The sequence below is a fragment of the Triticum urartu genome, chromosome 6A (genome assembly GCF_056163025.1).
Source record: "Triticum urartu cultivar PI428250 chromosome 6A, HENAU_Tu73, whole genome shotgun sequence".
In the NCBI taxonomy this organism is placed as follows: Eukaryota; Viridiplantae; Streptophyta; class Magnoliopsida; order Poales; family Poaceae; genus Triticum; species Triticum urartu.
In genome coordinates this window covers 209,837,066-209,851,692 of record NC_141878.1, presented here as the reverse complement: position 1 = coordinate 209,851,692, position 14,627 = coordinate 209,837,066, and the positions used below count along the sequence as shown (strand labels likewise).

The following is a 14,627-nucleotide window of genomic DNA, read 5'->3' as shown; positions in this document are numbered from 1 at the left end:
TTTTAGTTTTGACTATTGAAAACTTTTATTGTTTCCCTCATTTTAAATTTTGAATTTGAATCGGTTCCAAACTAATGCGAGATTAGCAACAATAACCGAGGTGACATGGCATCGTTAACGTGGGATTACTGTAGCTTAATTATCCGGGCGTCACACCTTGCCCCTTGCCCAAGCATCTACCCCCTCCCCCTCCTAGTATAAATACCCAAGCACCCCCCCTCTCCTCCCCACACCAAGCCCCTCTCCTCCTAAGCCGCAGCAAGCAGCAGCGCGCAGCCCCAAGCCGCCGCCTTAGCCGCGCCGCCCCGCGCCTAAGCCGCCGCCGCCGCCCTTAGCCACCGCCGCCCGGAGCCCGCCTCCCGAGGTAGCCGCGCCTCTCTTTTTCTTCCCCAGTCCGGTTTTTCCTAAAAGAACCGTTCCATTTTCTCTCCGATTCTTTTTTTTTCTTCCGGTTTTTGTTTCGGTTTTCTTCCGAAACCCTAGATCGGTTTTCCGTTTATTTTTCGGTTTCTTTTCCGAAAACCCTAGATCGGTTTTCGTTCTTCTTTCGGACCGTTCGTCTCAACGAACGTGATCACCGATTCTTTCCCGGTTAACGACGTTCGTTCGTTTAACCGTTCGTCTCTTTCTTTTCGTCGGATTTATTCCGCGATCGTGATCTCAGATCCGATCTTCGTTCTAGTCTTTCTTCCCGCTCGTTTATCGGAATCAGGTGATTCAAGCGCCTGGAGTTTCGTTTCGAAACCGCCGTTCCGTCTAATCAACTTGAACAAGCTTTTGCTACAGTAAAATTTGACCTAGTTTCAACTTGCTAGAACCGAGTTGTTTTTCTTCCGCCGTTTGTTTTTCCGTCGTTTGTTCGGTTCGTTCTTTCTTTGCAACCGGAGTTCTTAAGTTGAACTTTCTGGTTTGTTCTCTTGTTCGAGTTTTACCTGTGCATTAGATGAGTACTTATTGTGTGCTTGTTGTTTGTCTGTGATAGATCACCCGGATTGCGCCGCTTGTTACTTCGAAACCCTAGGTCTCGCGGATCATCAGCAAGGCAAGTAACACTTTGATCATACCTTTTCTACAACCCATGTTTTATTGCATTAGATCAATCCTCACACATTGCATGAGTAGGATCTAATTAAATTGTGGGATGGGAAGTAGATGAGGTAGTACCTATTACCTGTATTATTATGAAACCTTTGGGAGTTACTTCTACGTTTGCTTATTATGCCATGCTATGCTAGTAGACGTGGATTGGGTGAGTGATATCCATGACAGATGTGAGTTGATAATTTTAATGGTTTATCTAAGGTGGCAACTTAAACACACATCTGGGTGGATTGAGGCACCTGATGTCTATCAGGACTTGCCTGTTTTTATTTTGGACCGCCACCCATGCTCAAAGGGATCATAAGATAATTCATGCTAGAAACTTCCGTGTGCAGCCACATGCTACTATGGGCTCTGGCATAGTTGACTAAGTTGTGCGAACTCTTACGGGGTGGACTAGCAGATGTAGGGGTTGTAGGTGGTACAGTCTACCCCACATGTAAGGTGCTAGTGCTTCTGAAAGACTATGTCTCGGTCATCCGTTTCTCAAACACCATGTAGTGCGAGAAAAAAAACGGAGGCAATCGAGTCGTGTGGGGAAAAGTGCACAAACCTCTGCAGAGTGTACAAACTAATCATGATTAGCCGTGTCCCCGGTTATGGACAACTTGCGTATCTAGTACTTGAATATCATGTGAATCTCAACATGTTACTTCTAATTAATGTTGTTGGGTTTTAATTGTTCACTTAATTGGGATTGAGAATGCTGTCAACCATTCTCAATGTTTCACAACTACCATGATAGTTAAATAAATTTATTCCTTTGCAGTAGGGAAAAATTGGCTTTACGCAAAACTGTAACCATAGAGCTTTCCACCAGCCATATATGCATATAGTATAGCTGTTTCATTCCATTACTCTCTATGTGTTACATTGCCAGCATATTCCATGTGCTGACCCGTTTTCGGGCTGCAACTTCTCATGTTGCAGACTTTTCAGACGACGAGTAAGGTGCTTTTAGGTCGTGGTTCTATACTCAGTGATGCCGTTGGAGTTGATGGACCCATTTATCTTCCAAGTCTTCCGCTGTTATCGACACTAGATGGCCTTAAGCCATTTTTATTGTAATAAGTTCTTTTTGAGACAACGATGTAATAAGTGTGTGATTGCCACTCTGCTATAAATCCTTCGATGTACTGTGTGGTGTCAGCATTACTGATCCAGGGATGACACCTGAGCACAAAGCACTTGATCCATTCGGGTCGGATCGCTACACTATGTGAGATGTCCGACAGGTGGGACTCGGGGCGTGGGGGCAGCTCGTAGCAAACAAACGATGACGGCGAGGAGGCACGGGGCACGGGTCCTTTCATGATAAGTCAAGGGACCTTTCGACAAAAAAACAACGTTACGTGGCTGCACCGGAGCACTTGAGCGTACGCAGGACCATACACGTTTATGTATTTGCATTTATAAGTACTGTATTGGAGCGTTTCTCAAGTTATGAGACCTTTTTGTTACGCGCCAATGAATCCAAGGACTATACAAATAATTTTTTTGTGATGATGCCAAAGGCACCCGAGCGTCCTGCTCGTGTGATGACTTAGGAGTCTGCTAGTCATGGCGCGAATTCGCTCGTATCACTAGTTATTGAGAAAAATGCACAAACCACCAACAACTGGAATTGAATTTGCACTGGATACCCACTCTTCTGATTTGTTGCATAAAACATCATCTATTTGTGTAATCCATTGCAGATAGTTCTAATCCTTCATTTGATGGTGTTGTCATAGTTCTTAATAGACGGGTCCTGCTTGTAAGTGGGCACTTGAAAGAAAAAAGATGCCACATTAGTTAGCTCGGGCAAGTTAAAACTTCGAATATCTCCTAAACTACGTTCTAAATGTGTCAAATTTTTTAAAGATCAATACCCCTTGTATTAGATTGTTTTGTATTTATTTTTTGAAAGTCTTAAATTTTGAGATGGAGGCAACAAGCGACACTATCTTCAAAACATATCGTTCAAATAAGCTAAGAAGTTCTCTCAAGTCATTACTAACTGTATAAATGATTGCTGATTTTTTTGGAAAATTTATATGTTAAGCTTTTAAAAAATAGGATGAGAAACTAAAACTATGAATATTGATAGTTTTTATTGGAAGCTTGATGTGACTTTTTTTATGTGTGCCCTTACAAGTGGGATTCACACATTACAAATCATGTAAATATATCCAAACGATGGATTAGAGCTAGTCGCAACAGGTTACAACAATAAGCGATGTTTTGTGCAACAAACCTAAAAAAATAGGTGTTCTATGCATATAGGTGGCGTTTGGTTCAAAGGATAACCACCCAGGGGATAAGGATAGCCAGTTTTGGAGAGGATATCACTCGTTTGGTTTATTGGCGAAGACGACTAAGGATAACCAGATACCTAAGAATATTCCCTCAAAAGCTGGTTGAAAGGAGCCGTGAAATTATGGCGGATGGTGGCAACCACCCATGCACGATGTGCTCCCGAGCCGGCGAAACGTTTTCTTTTGTCTCACCCCTCCCGAAGACAGACAATGTATTGACGGCGGGTTTGATTTGGATCGGTGACGGGGCGTTTCAGCAAGGACGGCGACGCGGTGTACAACATCGGCTGAGCATGTCAGGCCGGCCGACGCCTTTTTCCCGCCTGGTGAAGCCTAGCCTAGCGAGAGCTTCATGGTCGACGGGGTGTACAACATCGGCTGAGCAAGGTCCGGTGGTGTGCGTGGAGTAGGACGGACCCTCGCGCTCGCCGGCCGCAGCTACTACCGACCTGCTGTCCTACACTTCTTCCTCCACGGCCAGCAGGTAGCCATGGCCTATGCGGACGCCGAGGCCGAGGCAACTGCCTCCACGTCTCGGACGATCCCGAGTTCATAGACCATGTTAAGGCTGATTTGGAGTTCATCAAAATGAGAGTCATAAGTTGGCAAGCCTAAGAAAATCTTGCCACATTTTTTATGTGTATGCTATGTGGGACTCAAGTGTGGCTTGAACCAAACACTCATCTAAGTTAGTCAAATTTGCCTACCTTAAGTGTGGCAACCTTTGACAAAGGTAATCACAAACCAAACAGCCTAATTGTTCTTCAGACTAATATATTTGCGTCTGGCTGTGACATGAGATTACAAGATCGAGTTTGGATTGCCCATCAGACACATCTTCTAATCTGGTGATGTATAGCTTCTACTTTTTTATCAGATTGGAGTGTATGCATGGATATGTTAGGATCATGAAGTTACAAATCCAATGCATTTTTATTGGAAATTCCTCAGAATTGATCACATCAAATAACATGAATACATGCGCACAAAAAGCTCATAGCCAAAGGGCCTTTGTGGTGCCCTTGTTTCTCCTTTTTTTTCTCGGTGTTACAATCTCAAAGCCACGCCAGTGCTTATATACACGCACAGGTAACACCCCTATTGCAAACCTACTTGAACAGGACTTAGCACTAGAACCTGACACTGACTCAACTTTCCTAAGCTAGCACATGTACTAAACCAAATCTACTACCAAACGGACTCGAGGTCCTACTACAACTCCAAACTAATTAGGATGTGGATTCTCACATACGGAGTATATTTACCTAAACTAATCACCGGCAACGTTGATCACCTGTTATACTAATCATAACTATGATATGTTTGTATTATTCCAACATTCACCCTTTAATCCAAACATTCGACTTTTTACTCGACGAGACACACAGACGATTGCCTCTTCATCTTGTCCTGCCGATTGCCTTCGGTGACGCGACTTACCGGACCTTAACTTCTCTCTTCTTGCAACGATGACCATCACATCATCGTCACCGCAACTTCGTTTGCATACCGACTCATAGACTTTAACCAACGATTACCCGGGCTACCAGCCACGCTGCCACATCTTAGCATGCTACATGCACACTAAACACATAGCCTCATATAAGAACTCAACTTAACCGGTGCGCGCCCATCTTCACGTTAATCTTCGTCTTCTCATCGGTTGCTTGTGCACGGGGAGACACATCTTTTCACCCGCCACATCTTTTTTCTTCTCAGGGTCGCCGATGCCACATCTTATCAAACGACACCTCATGTCCAGCGGCAACCCAACTCGCCATATACGTGCAACTCATCTTCATCGTATATGAACTCGTCGGAACTCCATGATCATGAACGAAAACGCAAGGCACGAATTCCTTTTTTCGCCCGCTCTCGCTCGCAATTCTCCTCCGGCAGTGACGCATATCAACTGCAGCAGAAGATCCACATACCTGAACTCTTGGACGCACCTTACAAGAATTCATACGCACACCTTGACAACAGCTCGCAACTTTGTCACCTCTTCCTCGCTCCCCCCCAATGACGATCTTGACGAGATCTTCTAGCACCGTACCTCGGCACTACCACTCCCGTCAACCTAGATCTCGATGATTTCCTTGGTGTCGCAACTTCAACACCTCCATAACCATCAACGATCACCAACGCCGTGCCGACGATAGCCCTGTCGCCCTCCTCCAGGTTGTTTCGCCAACTGACAATCAACCGCTGCCTTGCTTGCGACAACGTCCTTGCTGCCTTCTTGTCGCCGCTCCGCCGAATGACAACCGCCCGATCCTTCACGTCGTTGCTCGAACGACTATTGCCCACTCTTCCTCGCCGTTGCACTATCCAACGACTATATCGTCCGCTCCTCCTCGTTGCTACACCAGCGACTCTATTGCCCGCCCCGAGGCGCTAGCAGGGTCGCCACCCCGGGGCAAGCGTGGCTTCAAATTCTCGAACCTTGCTCTGATACCAATTGTTGGCGCCCTCAGGATCGATCACATCAAATAACACGAACACACACGCACAAAAAGCTGATAGCCAAAGGGCCCTTGTCGTGCCCTTATTTCTCCTCTTTATTTCTCTTTTTTCTGTTTTTCTCGGTGTTACAATCTCAAGGCCGCGCCTGTGCTTATATACACGCACATGTAACACCCCTGTTGCAAACCTACTCGAACAAGACTTAGTACTAGAACCTGACACGGACTCAACTTTCCTAAGCTAACACACGTACTAAACCAAATCTACTACCAAACGGACTCGAAGTCCTACTACAACTCCAAACTAACTAGGACATAGACTCACATACGGAGTATATTTACCTAAACTAATCACCGGCAACGTTGATCACCCGTTATACTAATCATAACTATGATATGTTTGGATTATTCCAACAATTTGTGTATGGTGTTGTAGACCATTCCAAGATATATATATTTTTTGTTTAATTTGTTGATTAAAAAAATCAAATGATAAGATATCCATCTCGCATCCTTTTTACCAGACATAAAATTGACTATCCTTAACCATCTATCGGTTTACAACCAAACACAAGAACGAGGATACCCCAACCACCTGATTAGGTATATCCTTAGCCACGCCAACCTTGCTCACAAACCAAACGCCCCCATAATCAACCTCATAGTTGATAGTTTGTGCAATTTCTAGTAGTGGTTTGGTAGACTTCTCACAATTGTCAAAGTCGTCTGTGAAGGAGTACTTCCTTTGTCTCAAAATAAATATCACAAGTTTGTGCTAGTTTTAGTATTCCGATTGCGGCAATTGCCAAACTTTATCGATTGAAAGCTAAGAAAAACGACGTCATAAGCACACTACAGTGCTTAGCGTGCGCTTACGCCAGCAACCGGCGTCGCCTGTGAGCTGTCGGCTTCCAGAAGATCCGTGGTCCAGGGGCAAGATCTGTGCCGACGTGGCGCGCTCTGCATCAAGCGTCGGCTACGCCTCCCGATCCGCCGCAATTGCCTCTTCACGTTCACGGGTGGCCCGTGCCGTCAAGACCGGGAAACAGCGATCCAAGTTCCCATGAATTAGTGAAATCTTTGAACGCCCATTGTCATCATCTCGCCGTGCAGTGGGTACAGTGCTGAGAAGAGAAGAAGCGTGGGGTATGCTGTGGCGTGCCACGCCTTTCCGTTTGTGACGAATTCAATACGGCAACGACGACCGCCGAGTAAGCAAAGCACAGCCTTTGCTTTGAAAATAAAAGGAAAAATCGCCTCGGTGCGTTCCAAGGCGAGTCGCACATGGACATAGGCATTTCGTGATTTTGATGCGAGAATATATTGCAGATCGACGCGTCGCCGTCGGTGCTCACCTTGTGCGCGACAGCTCGAGGCCAGGAGTTCAGACCTGCCTGCCACGCGTTTGTCAATCGCAGAGACTGCTCCACTGGAGCATCTCGCCGAGCACCGTTGTACGCATTGGCAAAATCTCCTCTCCTATATAGGTTTATTGTAGAATATAAGAATAGGCTGTGCAACACGCAATGTATTGATCGGTGCAACATGTACGTATATATGAGTATAGAGAGGGCCACAACCTCGACTAGACAGAGGAAACAAAAGGTGGGCCAAATACACAATATACTCAACACCCTTCCGCAGTTGAAGCGGCGCCAGTGACGCAGAGACTGGAACGAAACTCCTCGAAGGTGGAAGTCGGTAGGCCCTTTGTCATCACATCGGCGAACTGTTGTGCAGTCGGAATATGGAGAAGCCGAATACGTCCAAGGGCCACCTGCTCGCGCACAAAGTGAATGTCCAGCTCAATGTGCTTCGTCCGACGATGATGAACGGGATTGGCGAAGAGGTACACCGCAAAGACGTTATCACAATAGACAACCGTAGTCTGGGAGACATCGTGATGCAGGTCCTGAAGTAACAGTCGTAGCCAGGTGCACTCGGCAACAGCGTTAGCCACAACTCGATACTCAGCCTCCGCGCTGGAGCGCGAAACCGTGGGCTGGCGCTTGGACGACCACGAGATGAGTGAAGGACCGAGGTAAACGCAGTAGTCAGAGGTGGACCGACGGGTGTCGGGGCAGCCAGCCCAGTCCGCGTCGGAGTAGGCCACCATCTCCAGAGAGGGGGACGCCGTGAGGGTGAGCCCAAGGGTTATCGTGCCGCGGATGTACCGGAGGATCCGCTTCACGAGAGTCCAATGAGAGTCACGAGGGGCGTGCATGTGGAGGCACACCTCTGAACAGCATACTGTAGATCCGGTCGGGTGAGAGTCAGATACTGAAGGGCACCGACAATAGACCGGTAGAAGGGAGCATCCGACGCTGGCGAGCCCTCAAGAGCAGAAACCTTGGCCTTCGTGTCAACAGGAGTGGCAAAAGGATGACAGTTGAGCATGCCAGCATGCTCAAGGAGCTCGTGCGCATACTTCTGCTGATGATAGAAGAAGCCATCCGGTCGCCGAACAACCTCAATGCCAAGAAAGTAATGTAGAGCACCCAAGTCCTTGATGGCAAACTCGTCACGCAGACGGAGAGTAATCTGCTAAAGAAGGGTTGCGGAGGAGGCCGTCAGGATAATGTTGTTGACGTAGAGGAGTAAATATGCAGTCATGTCACCCTGGCGATAAACAAACAACGAGGCATCCGAGTGATCGACGCTGAAGCCCAGTGTCTGAAGAAACCCGGTGATCCGCTGGTACCAGGCGCGGGGTGTTTGCTTGAGCCCGTAGAGAGACCGGGACAACAAACACACTTGGCCAGGAAGAGATGCGTCGACGAAACCGGTGGGGTGCTCACAATACACCTGCTCCTCAAGATGGCTGTGGAGGAAGGCGTTAGAGACATCCATCTGATGAACGGGCCAGCCTCGGGACACCGCAAGCTGGAGGACGGTGCGGATTGTGCCCGGTTTAACAACCGGGGCAAACGTCTCAGTGAAGTCAACTCCAGCGCGCTGGCGAAAACCATGAACCACCCAGCGAGCCTTGTAGCGCTCAAGTGTACCATCCGAGCGGGTCTTGTGGCAAAAGACCCACTTGCCGGTGCTGACATTGGCGCGAGCAGGCCGGGGAACCAGTGTCCACATGTGGTTCCGCTGGAGAGCGTCGAACTCTTCCTGCATCGCGGCAAGCCAGTGAGGATCACAAAGGGCAGCGCGAGCGGACGCAGGAAGAGGGGACGGCTCCGCGGTGGATCCGGCGAGGAGGTACTCGTTGCTCGAGTACCGCAAACTCGGACGATGAATACCAACTTGAGCCCGTGTGACAGGGCAAGACGGCAATGTCGGAATGTCCGACGAGGCGGGCGGCGAGGCGGCTGGCGAAGCGGCCAGCGTGACAACTGACGAGACGGCCGGCGACGTCGGAATGTCCGACGACGGGGCCGGCGAGGCGGCCGGTGACGGGGTCGGCGTGACGGCCGGTGAGAAGGCCGGAGAGGCGTCGCCAGATCCCGCGACATTCACGGTGCCCAATGAGGGGGCGGCAGGCGGAGGGGCGGCAGCCGAGGTGGCGGGGTCGGCCGAGGAGACCGACGAGTCGGGCGTCGACATGGGGGTGCGAGGCGCAGCTCGTCCCACGGCGCGAGGACCGCCAAAGCCCGAAGGCGGTCCGAGAGCCAAGCGGGGCCGTCCACCTGACGTTGTCGCTGAAGGGCTGCCGGTGGCCGGCGGCGAAGGGGCGGCAAGGGGTACCTGCTGCTGAAACGGAAACACCTTCTCATCAAAGTAAACGTGTCGGGAGGTGAAAACACGATGGGAAACGGGATCGTAGCAGTGATAGCCCTTAGTGTTAGTTGGGTAGCCGAGAAAGATGCAGGCGACAGAGCGAGGTGCAAGCTTATGAGGCGCAGTGGCGACGATGCTAGGGTAGCAGAGACAACCGAAGATGCGAAGCTCATCATAAGAAGGTGGTGCACCGAAGAGAAGGTGATGAGGTGCAAAGTTCTTACGAGTGCGACAATGACGGATGGTGATGAGAAGTGATGCAGTGGCGAGAGCATCAGGCCAAAAGCGCGGAGGCACATTGGCGTGAAAGAAGACAGTCCGAACGCAGTCGTTAAGAGTGCGAAGGACACGCTCAGCGCGACCGTTCTGCTGCCAAGTATACGGGCAAGAGAGACGAAAAGTCGTGCCATGTGTGGTGAGAAGAGTACGAACAACAAGATTGTCGAACTCCTTTCCGTTATCTGTCTGGAACGCAAGAATGGGACGACCAAACTGCGTGAGAACGTAAGAGTAGAAGGCGGCGAGAGTGGATGTAGCATCCGACTTGCAATGCAACGGGAAGGTCCACACATAATGCGAGAAATCATCAAGTATGACAAGATAATAAAGATAGCCCGTATTACTTGCAATAGGAGAGGTCCAAATATCACTATGAATTAACTCAAATGAGTACGATGCAACATGAGAAGATGCCCTAAACGGAAGACGAGCATGTTTGCCGAGGCGACATGCATGACACGAGTGATCCTCGCTCTTATTACACGTGAAAGAAAAACTTCGAAGTATATGACAAAGGGTGGCGGGATTGGGATGACCAAAGCAAGCGTGCCAAAGATCCACTCCGGTGGCGAGAGCGACAGGGGCGGCGGAGGTGGTGGAGGTGGTAGAGGTGGCGGAGTGAACCGGCTAGAGCTCGTCGAGGCTGTCACATCGGTGGAGTACCATCCGGGTGCGAGCGTCCTTAACAGAAAACCACATTCGTCAAATTCAACGGTAACAGGATTTTCACGTGTAAGAGAACGAGCAGGAACAAGATTTTTAATAAGCTCAGGAGAAACTAAGACATTAGACATGGATATTGGAGTAGAATTAGACGGAAAATATGCATGACCTATGTGAGTGATAGAAAGAGAGGAGCCGTCACCGACGATGATGCGAGCGGAAGTGTGGATGGGATAGGAGGTGTGGAGGTTACCGGGATAAGCGGCCATATGCACGGTAGCTCCAGTTGCCATATACCAGTCGCCACCGCCGATGTAGCTGGACGGTGAAGGGGCGGTGTGAAGAGCCGCCAGAAGAGCCGGGTCCCACGGCGCCGGCGAAAGAGGCTGCGGCTGGGCCGTCAGGGGCAGCGGCGGCATCCCGCCTGGCTACGCCTGCTGGCTGTAGGAGAGAGGCCCATAGGGCGCCGCATAGGGCTGCGGCTGGCGTAAAATGCCTGGTGCGATAGTGGTCGGGCGCCGAGAATACCCGGGGCAGGGGCATGGGGAACCGGCATGGAGTAGGTGTGCACAACGCCGGTCCATGGGTTCTGGCCGACGTACCACGGGGCCGGCTGGTAGGCCTGCTGCCGCGGGCGGGGTGCTCCTCCCTGAGCGCCTGCGACCCTCTGCTTGCGGCCGCCGCGACGACCCCCCCAATGGCCGCCGGCTGGGGCGGCGGGAAGGGAGCGACCGGGCCGGGCGGGAAGCCGGGCGGGAAAGTGGGCGCCACCGGCTAGGGCGGCGTCGGGCGCGGAGGTGGCGGGGCTTGGCCCCCGCGGGTGCCGGCGACAAGGGCAGTGTGGGTCGCCCGAGTCCGTGCCATCCTCATCCGGCGCTCCTCCAGCTTGAGGTACGTCACCACCTTAGCGAAAGTGAGCTTCGAAATGAGGGTGAGGTTGGAGGCGGCGTTCCCAAAATCCTCATTGAGACCGGCGGTGAGGGTGCTGATGAGGAGCTCGTCGCCAACCGTCTCCCCGAGATCGCGGAGCTCATCGGCAAGCTTTTTCAGGCGCATGCAAAAATCGTCGATAGACGAGTCAAGCTGCTGGCACCCGTAAAACTCACCGTGGAGAAGGACCTTGCGCTGTAGCTTGTTGACGGTGAAGAGGCCGTTGAGCTTGGTCCAGATGACGTAGGCATCGTCGTCATCATCCACCACAGTGTGGAAGAGGTCGGTGGAGATGGTGAGATAGAACCAGCGGATGGTGGTGGCGTCAAGGATCGTCCACTCCTCGTCATGGATCATGAGAGCCGAGTCCATGGTGCCGTTGATGTGTCCATGGAGGAGGTACTTGCGGAACACCAACGAAAAATACCGCTTCCAAGCGGAGTAGGAGATGGTGGATTGATCAAGCTTCACCAGGACGCGCTCGTGGATGTTAAGGTTGTGGACGAGAGTGACATCGGGACCGACAAACGGGTTGGAGATGGTGGAGGAGAAGGAACTCATGGCTAGGGTTAGGGAAGGTGCGCCGAGGGAGCGGCGCGGGGTGGAGTTGCGATGCTGCGGTGCGGGAAAGGAAAAAGGCAGCGGCGGCGTGCGTAGCGAGTCGGGCTACCGATCAACGGCGGCGTGCGTAGCGAGACGGGCTAGCGGTCAACGACGGCATGCGGGTGTTGCGTTGGCCAGGAAAAAGAAAAAGAAAAGGGGCTGCGGGCGTGCGTGGCGATGGTTGTTAGGCGGCGGCAGCACCTATCGCGAGAAGAAGCAAAGGAGCAGAGACCAACGGCGGCAGCGTTGCGGAGGGATCGAGAGGCTGCGCGGTACATCGGCATCAGGAGGCTACAACGGGATCGGGATCGGGTTGCAGTGGCGGCGGCAAGGAGAGGAAGGCTAGGTGGAGGATCGGAAGACGGAAACTGATACCATGTAGAATACGAGAATAGGCTGTGCAACACACAATGCATTGATCGGTGCGCCAGGCACGTATATATGAGTACGGAGGGGGTTCACAGCCTCGACTAGACAGAGGAAACAAGAGGTGGGCCCAATACACAATATACACGTACACAATATACTCAATAGTTATCAACCATTGGCTTCGTACGTGGTCTACGCTACACCGAACGGGGTACTAGTCACTGTTTAAGGTGGCGTGTATGCGGTTGGAGCGGGTGGTCAAAAAGGTTTTTACCAACATGGGTGGCAGTATAATCTCTGTATCGGTCCACCTCCTTCGTTGACATAGGCATAGTTGTCGGCATTCTGGGAACGAGGGTATCCAGACTTGCCTGCCTGCGGCCCACGACGTGGCTCCCTCAATGGCCTAGTACGACCCATCTTCAGCACTAACAACTCAAGACCCTCGCGAGACGGACGACACCAAGACCTCCAGAAGGAGCAGCCACCTTAGGCCGACTCCCGTGGAGCGGAGATCTCTATGCAAGCCTCACCTCGTGAGGTTCAGATGACGTGAGCCATGACGACCAAGGCCAGACGGGCGCCAATGGGTGCAGAACAACAGTTTCCTCTTTGGTGCTAAGGAGGCAAGCACAGGCGTGGAGTTCCGAGGAATCACCCAAAGGTTTACATTCCCATGCAACAAGACCAAGACCGCCAGGACGGCAGGACGGAGGTCATCACCGAGCCCACCACGGCGTCACGACCAGAAGCTTTGCAGGCGAAGACTACTTTTGTCAGGATAAGATGTACTAGTTGTCTCCCTTCGAATTTTGCCGTTGTGGGATCCCTTCCCAACTCCATTTTGGAGGAAGAGGATTAAGGCCACTATAAATATAGCTTAGCCACCACCATAGGAGGGCGGATCCATTTGAACCCTCATCGGCTCACACCAACATAAGAACAATCCTCCTGAAGTTGTTCTTCCACTGTACTAGTTCATCCTTAGCCCATCTCGTGGCCTATCCACCACAAAGCAGGAGTAGGTTTTACACCGCAAGGTGGCCCGAACCTAGGTAAACTGTTGTGTCCCATTTCCTTCCTGTTCATCGAGCTAGGCCGTGAGATTGGCGAGTAGGTAGACTGGGGAGGTTGAGTTCTTCACACGCACCCCAGAGTTCGAATCTATCAAGGTCTGCGGAGCCCAAAATACGACATTTGGCGCGCCGGGTAGGGGTGCGTCAGAGCCTCTCTTCTTCCAATCGATCCGCCACCGCCCTGCCGTTCTTATGGATGATGCCGCGAGGGCTCATGTTGAGAACTGGGCTGCTCAGCCTGCCCGAGCAGTGCCGTCCGCCCAAGAGGATCTCCACTCCGCACTCCTGGTGGCCTGCACGCCGCCCAATGTCATCGGTCGCGGGTGGCGCGGGCCGCCGCCGCCCGCCCTCGCGCCACATCGTACCCATGCCACCACACGATTTTCGAGCTATGCCGTGACAACGGCGCCACACACTCGCCGGGAGCATGCGAACATGCGAGCCGCGCTCATCGTGGTGCGAGAGCTACTGCGATGCAGGTTGGCGGAAGGCGGCCGCGATGCCCTGCTGGAGCGGGTCGCCGAGCTGCTTGATGCCGCCTGCAGGGGCACGACACCCTTCTGCACCCTGCCTACGTCGCAAACGATGCCGGGGGCGCATTCCGGCCGTCGCCACGCCCGTGCGCCCCTGCTTGGAGCGCCTGGGGGACCCAACGGCACCAACCCGGCCCGCGGTGCCGCTCATCCTACCCAAGGTATGCTACCTCCGGGCAAGGCAAGCTCGGGCGGTCCCTCCTGGGGCCGCGCCGAGAAGCCACCCTACGGCCGCCGAAACCTGGCACCGAGCCTGGTGGCCAATGACGTGGGGCGACCAGGCGATGATGCTGACGCGGCAGCTTCGAATGCCTACGTACCTCCCATGATGGACCTATGGTACACACCAAGAGAAGGTGATACGTCTCCGTCGTATCTATAATTTTTTATTGTTCCATGCCAATATTCTACAACTTTCATATACTTTTGGCAACTTTTTATACTATTTTTGGGACTAACATATTGATCCAGTGCCCAGTGCCAGTTCCCATTTGTTGCATGTTTTTTGTTTCGCAGAATATCCATATCAAACGGAGTCCAAACGAGATAAAAATTGATGGAGATTTTTTTGGAATATATATGATT

The 14,627-nt window shown here is 51.6% G+C and overlaps 1 protein-coding gene across 1 annotated transcript; it reads right to left on the bottom strand.

Annotated features, from left to right (window-relative positions):
- Positions 1–11,305: 11,305 nt before the first annotated feature.
- LOC147964781 (uncharacterized) lies at positions 11,306–12,022 on the bottom strand. The gene has a single exon (XM_087530157.1). It carries the CDS (start codon positions 12,020–12,022, stop codon positions 11,306–11,308), a length of 717 nt encoding a protein of 238 aa, XP_087386283.1.
- Positions 12,023–14,627: the final 2,605 nt, after the last annotated feature.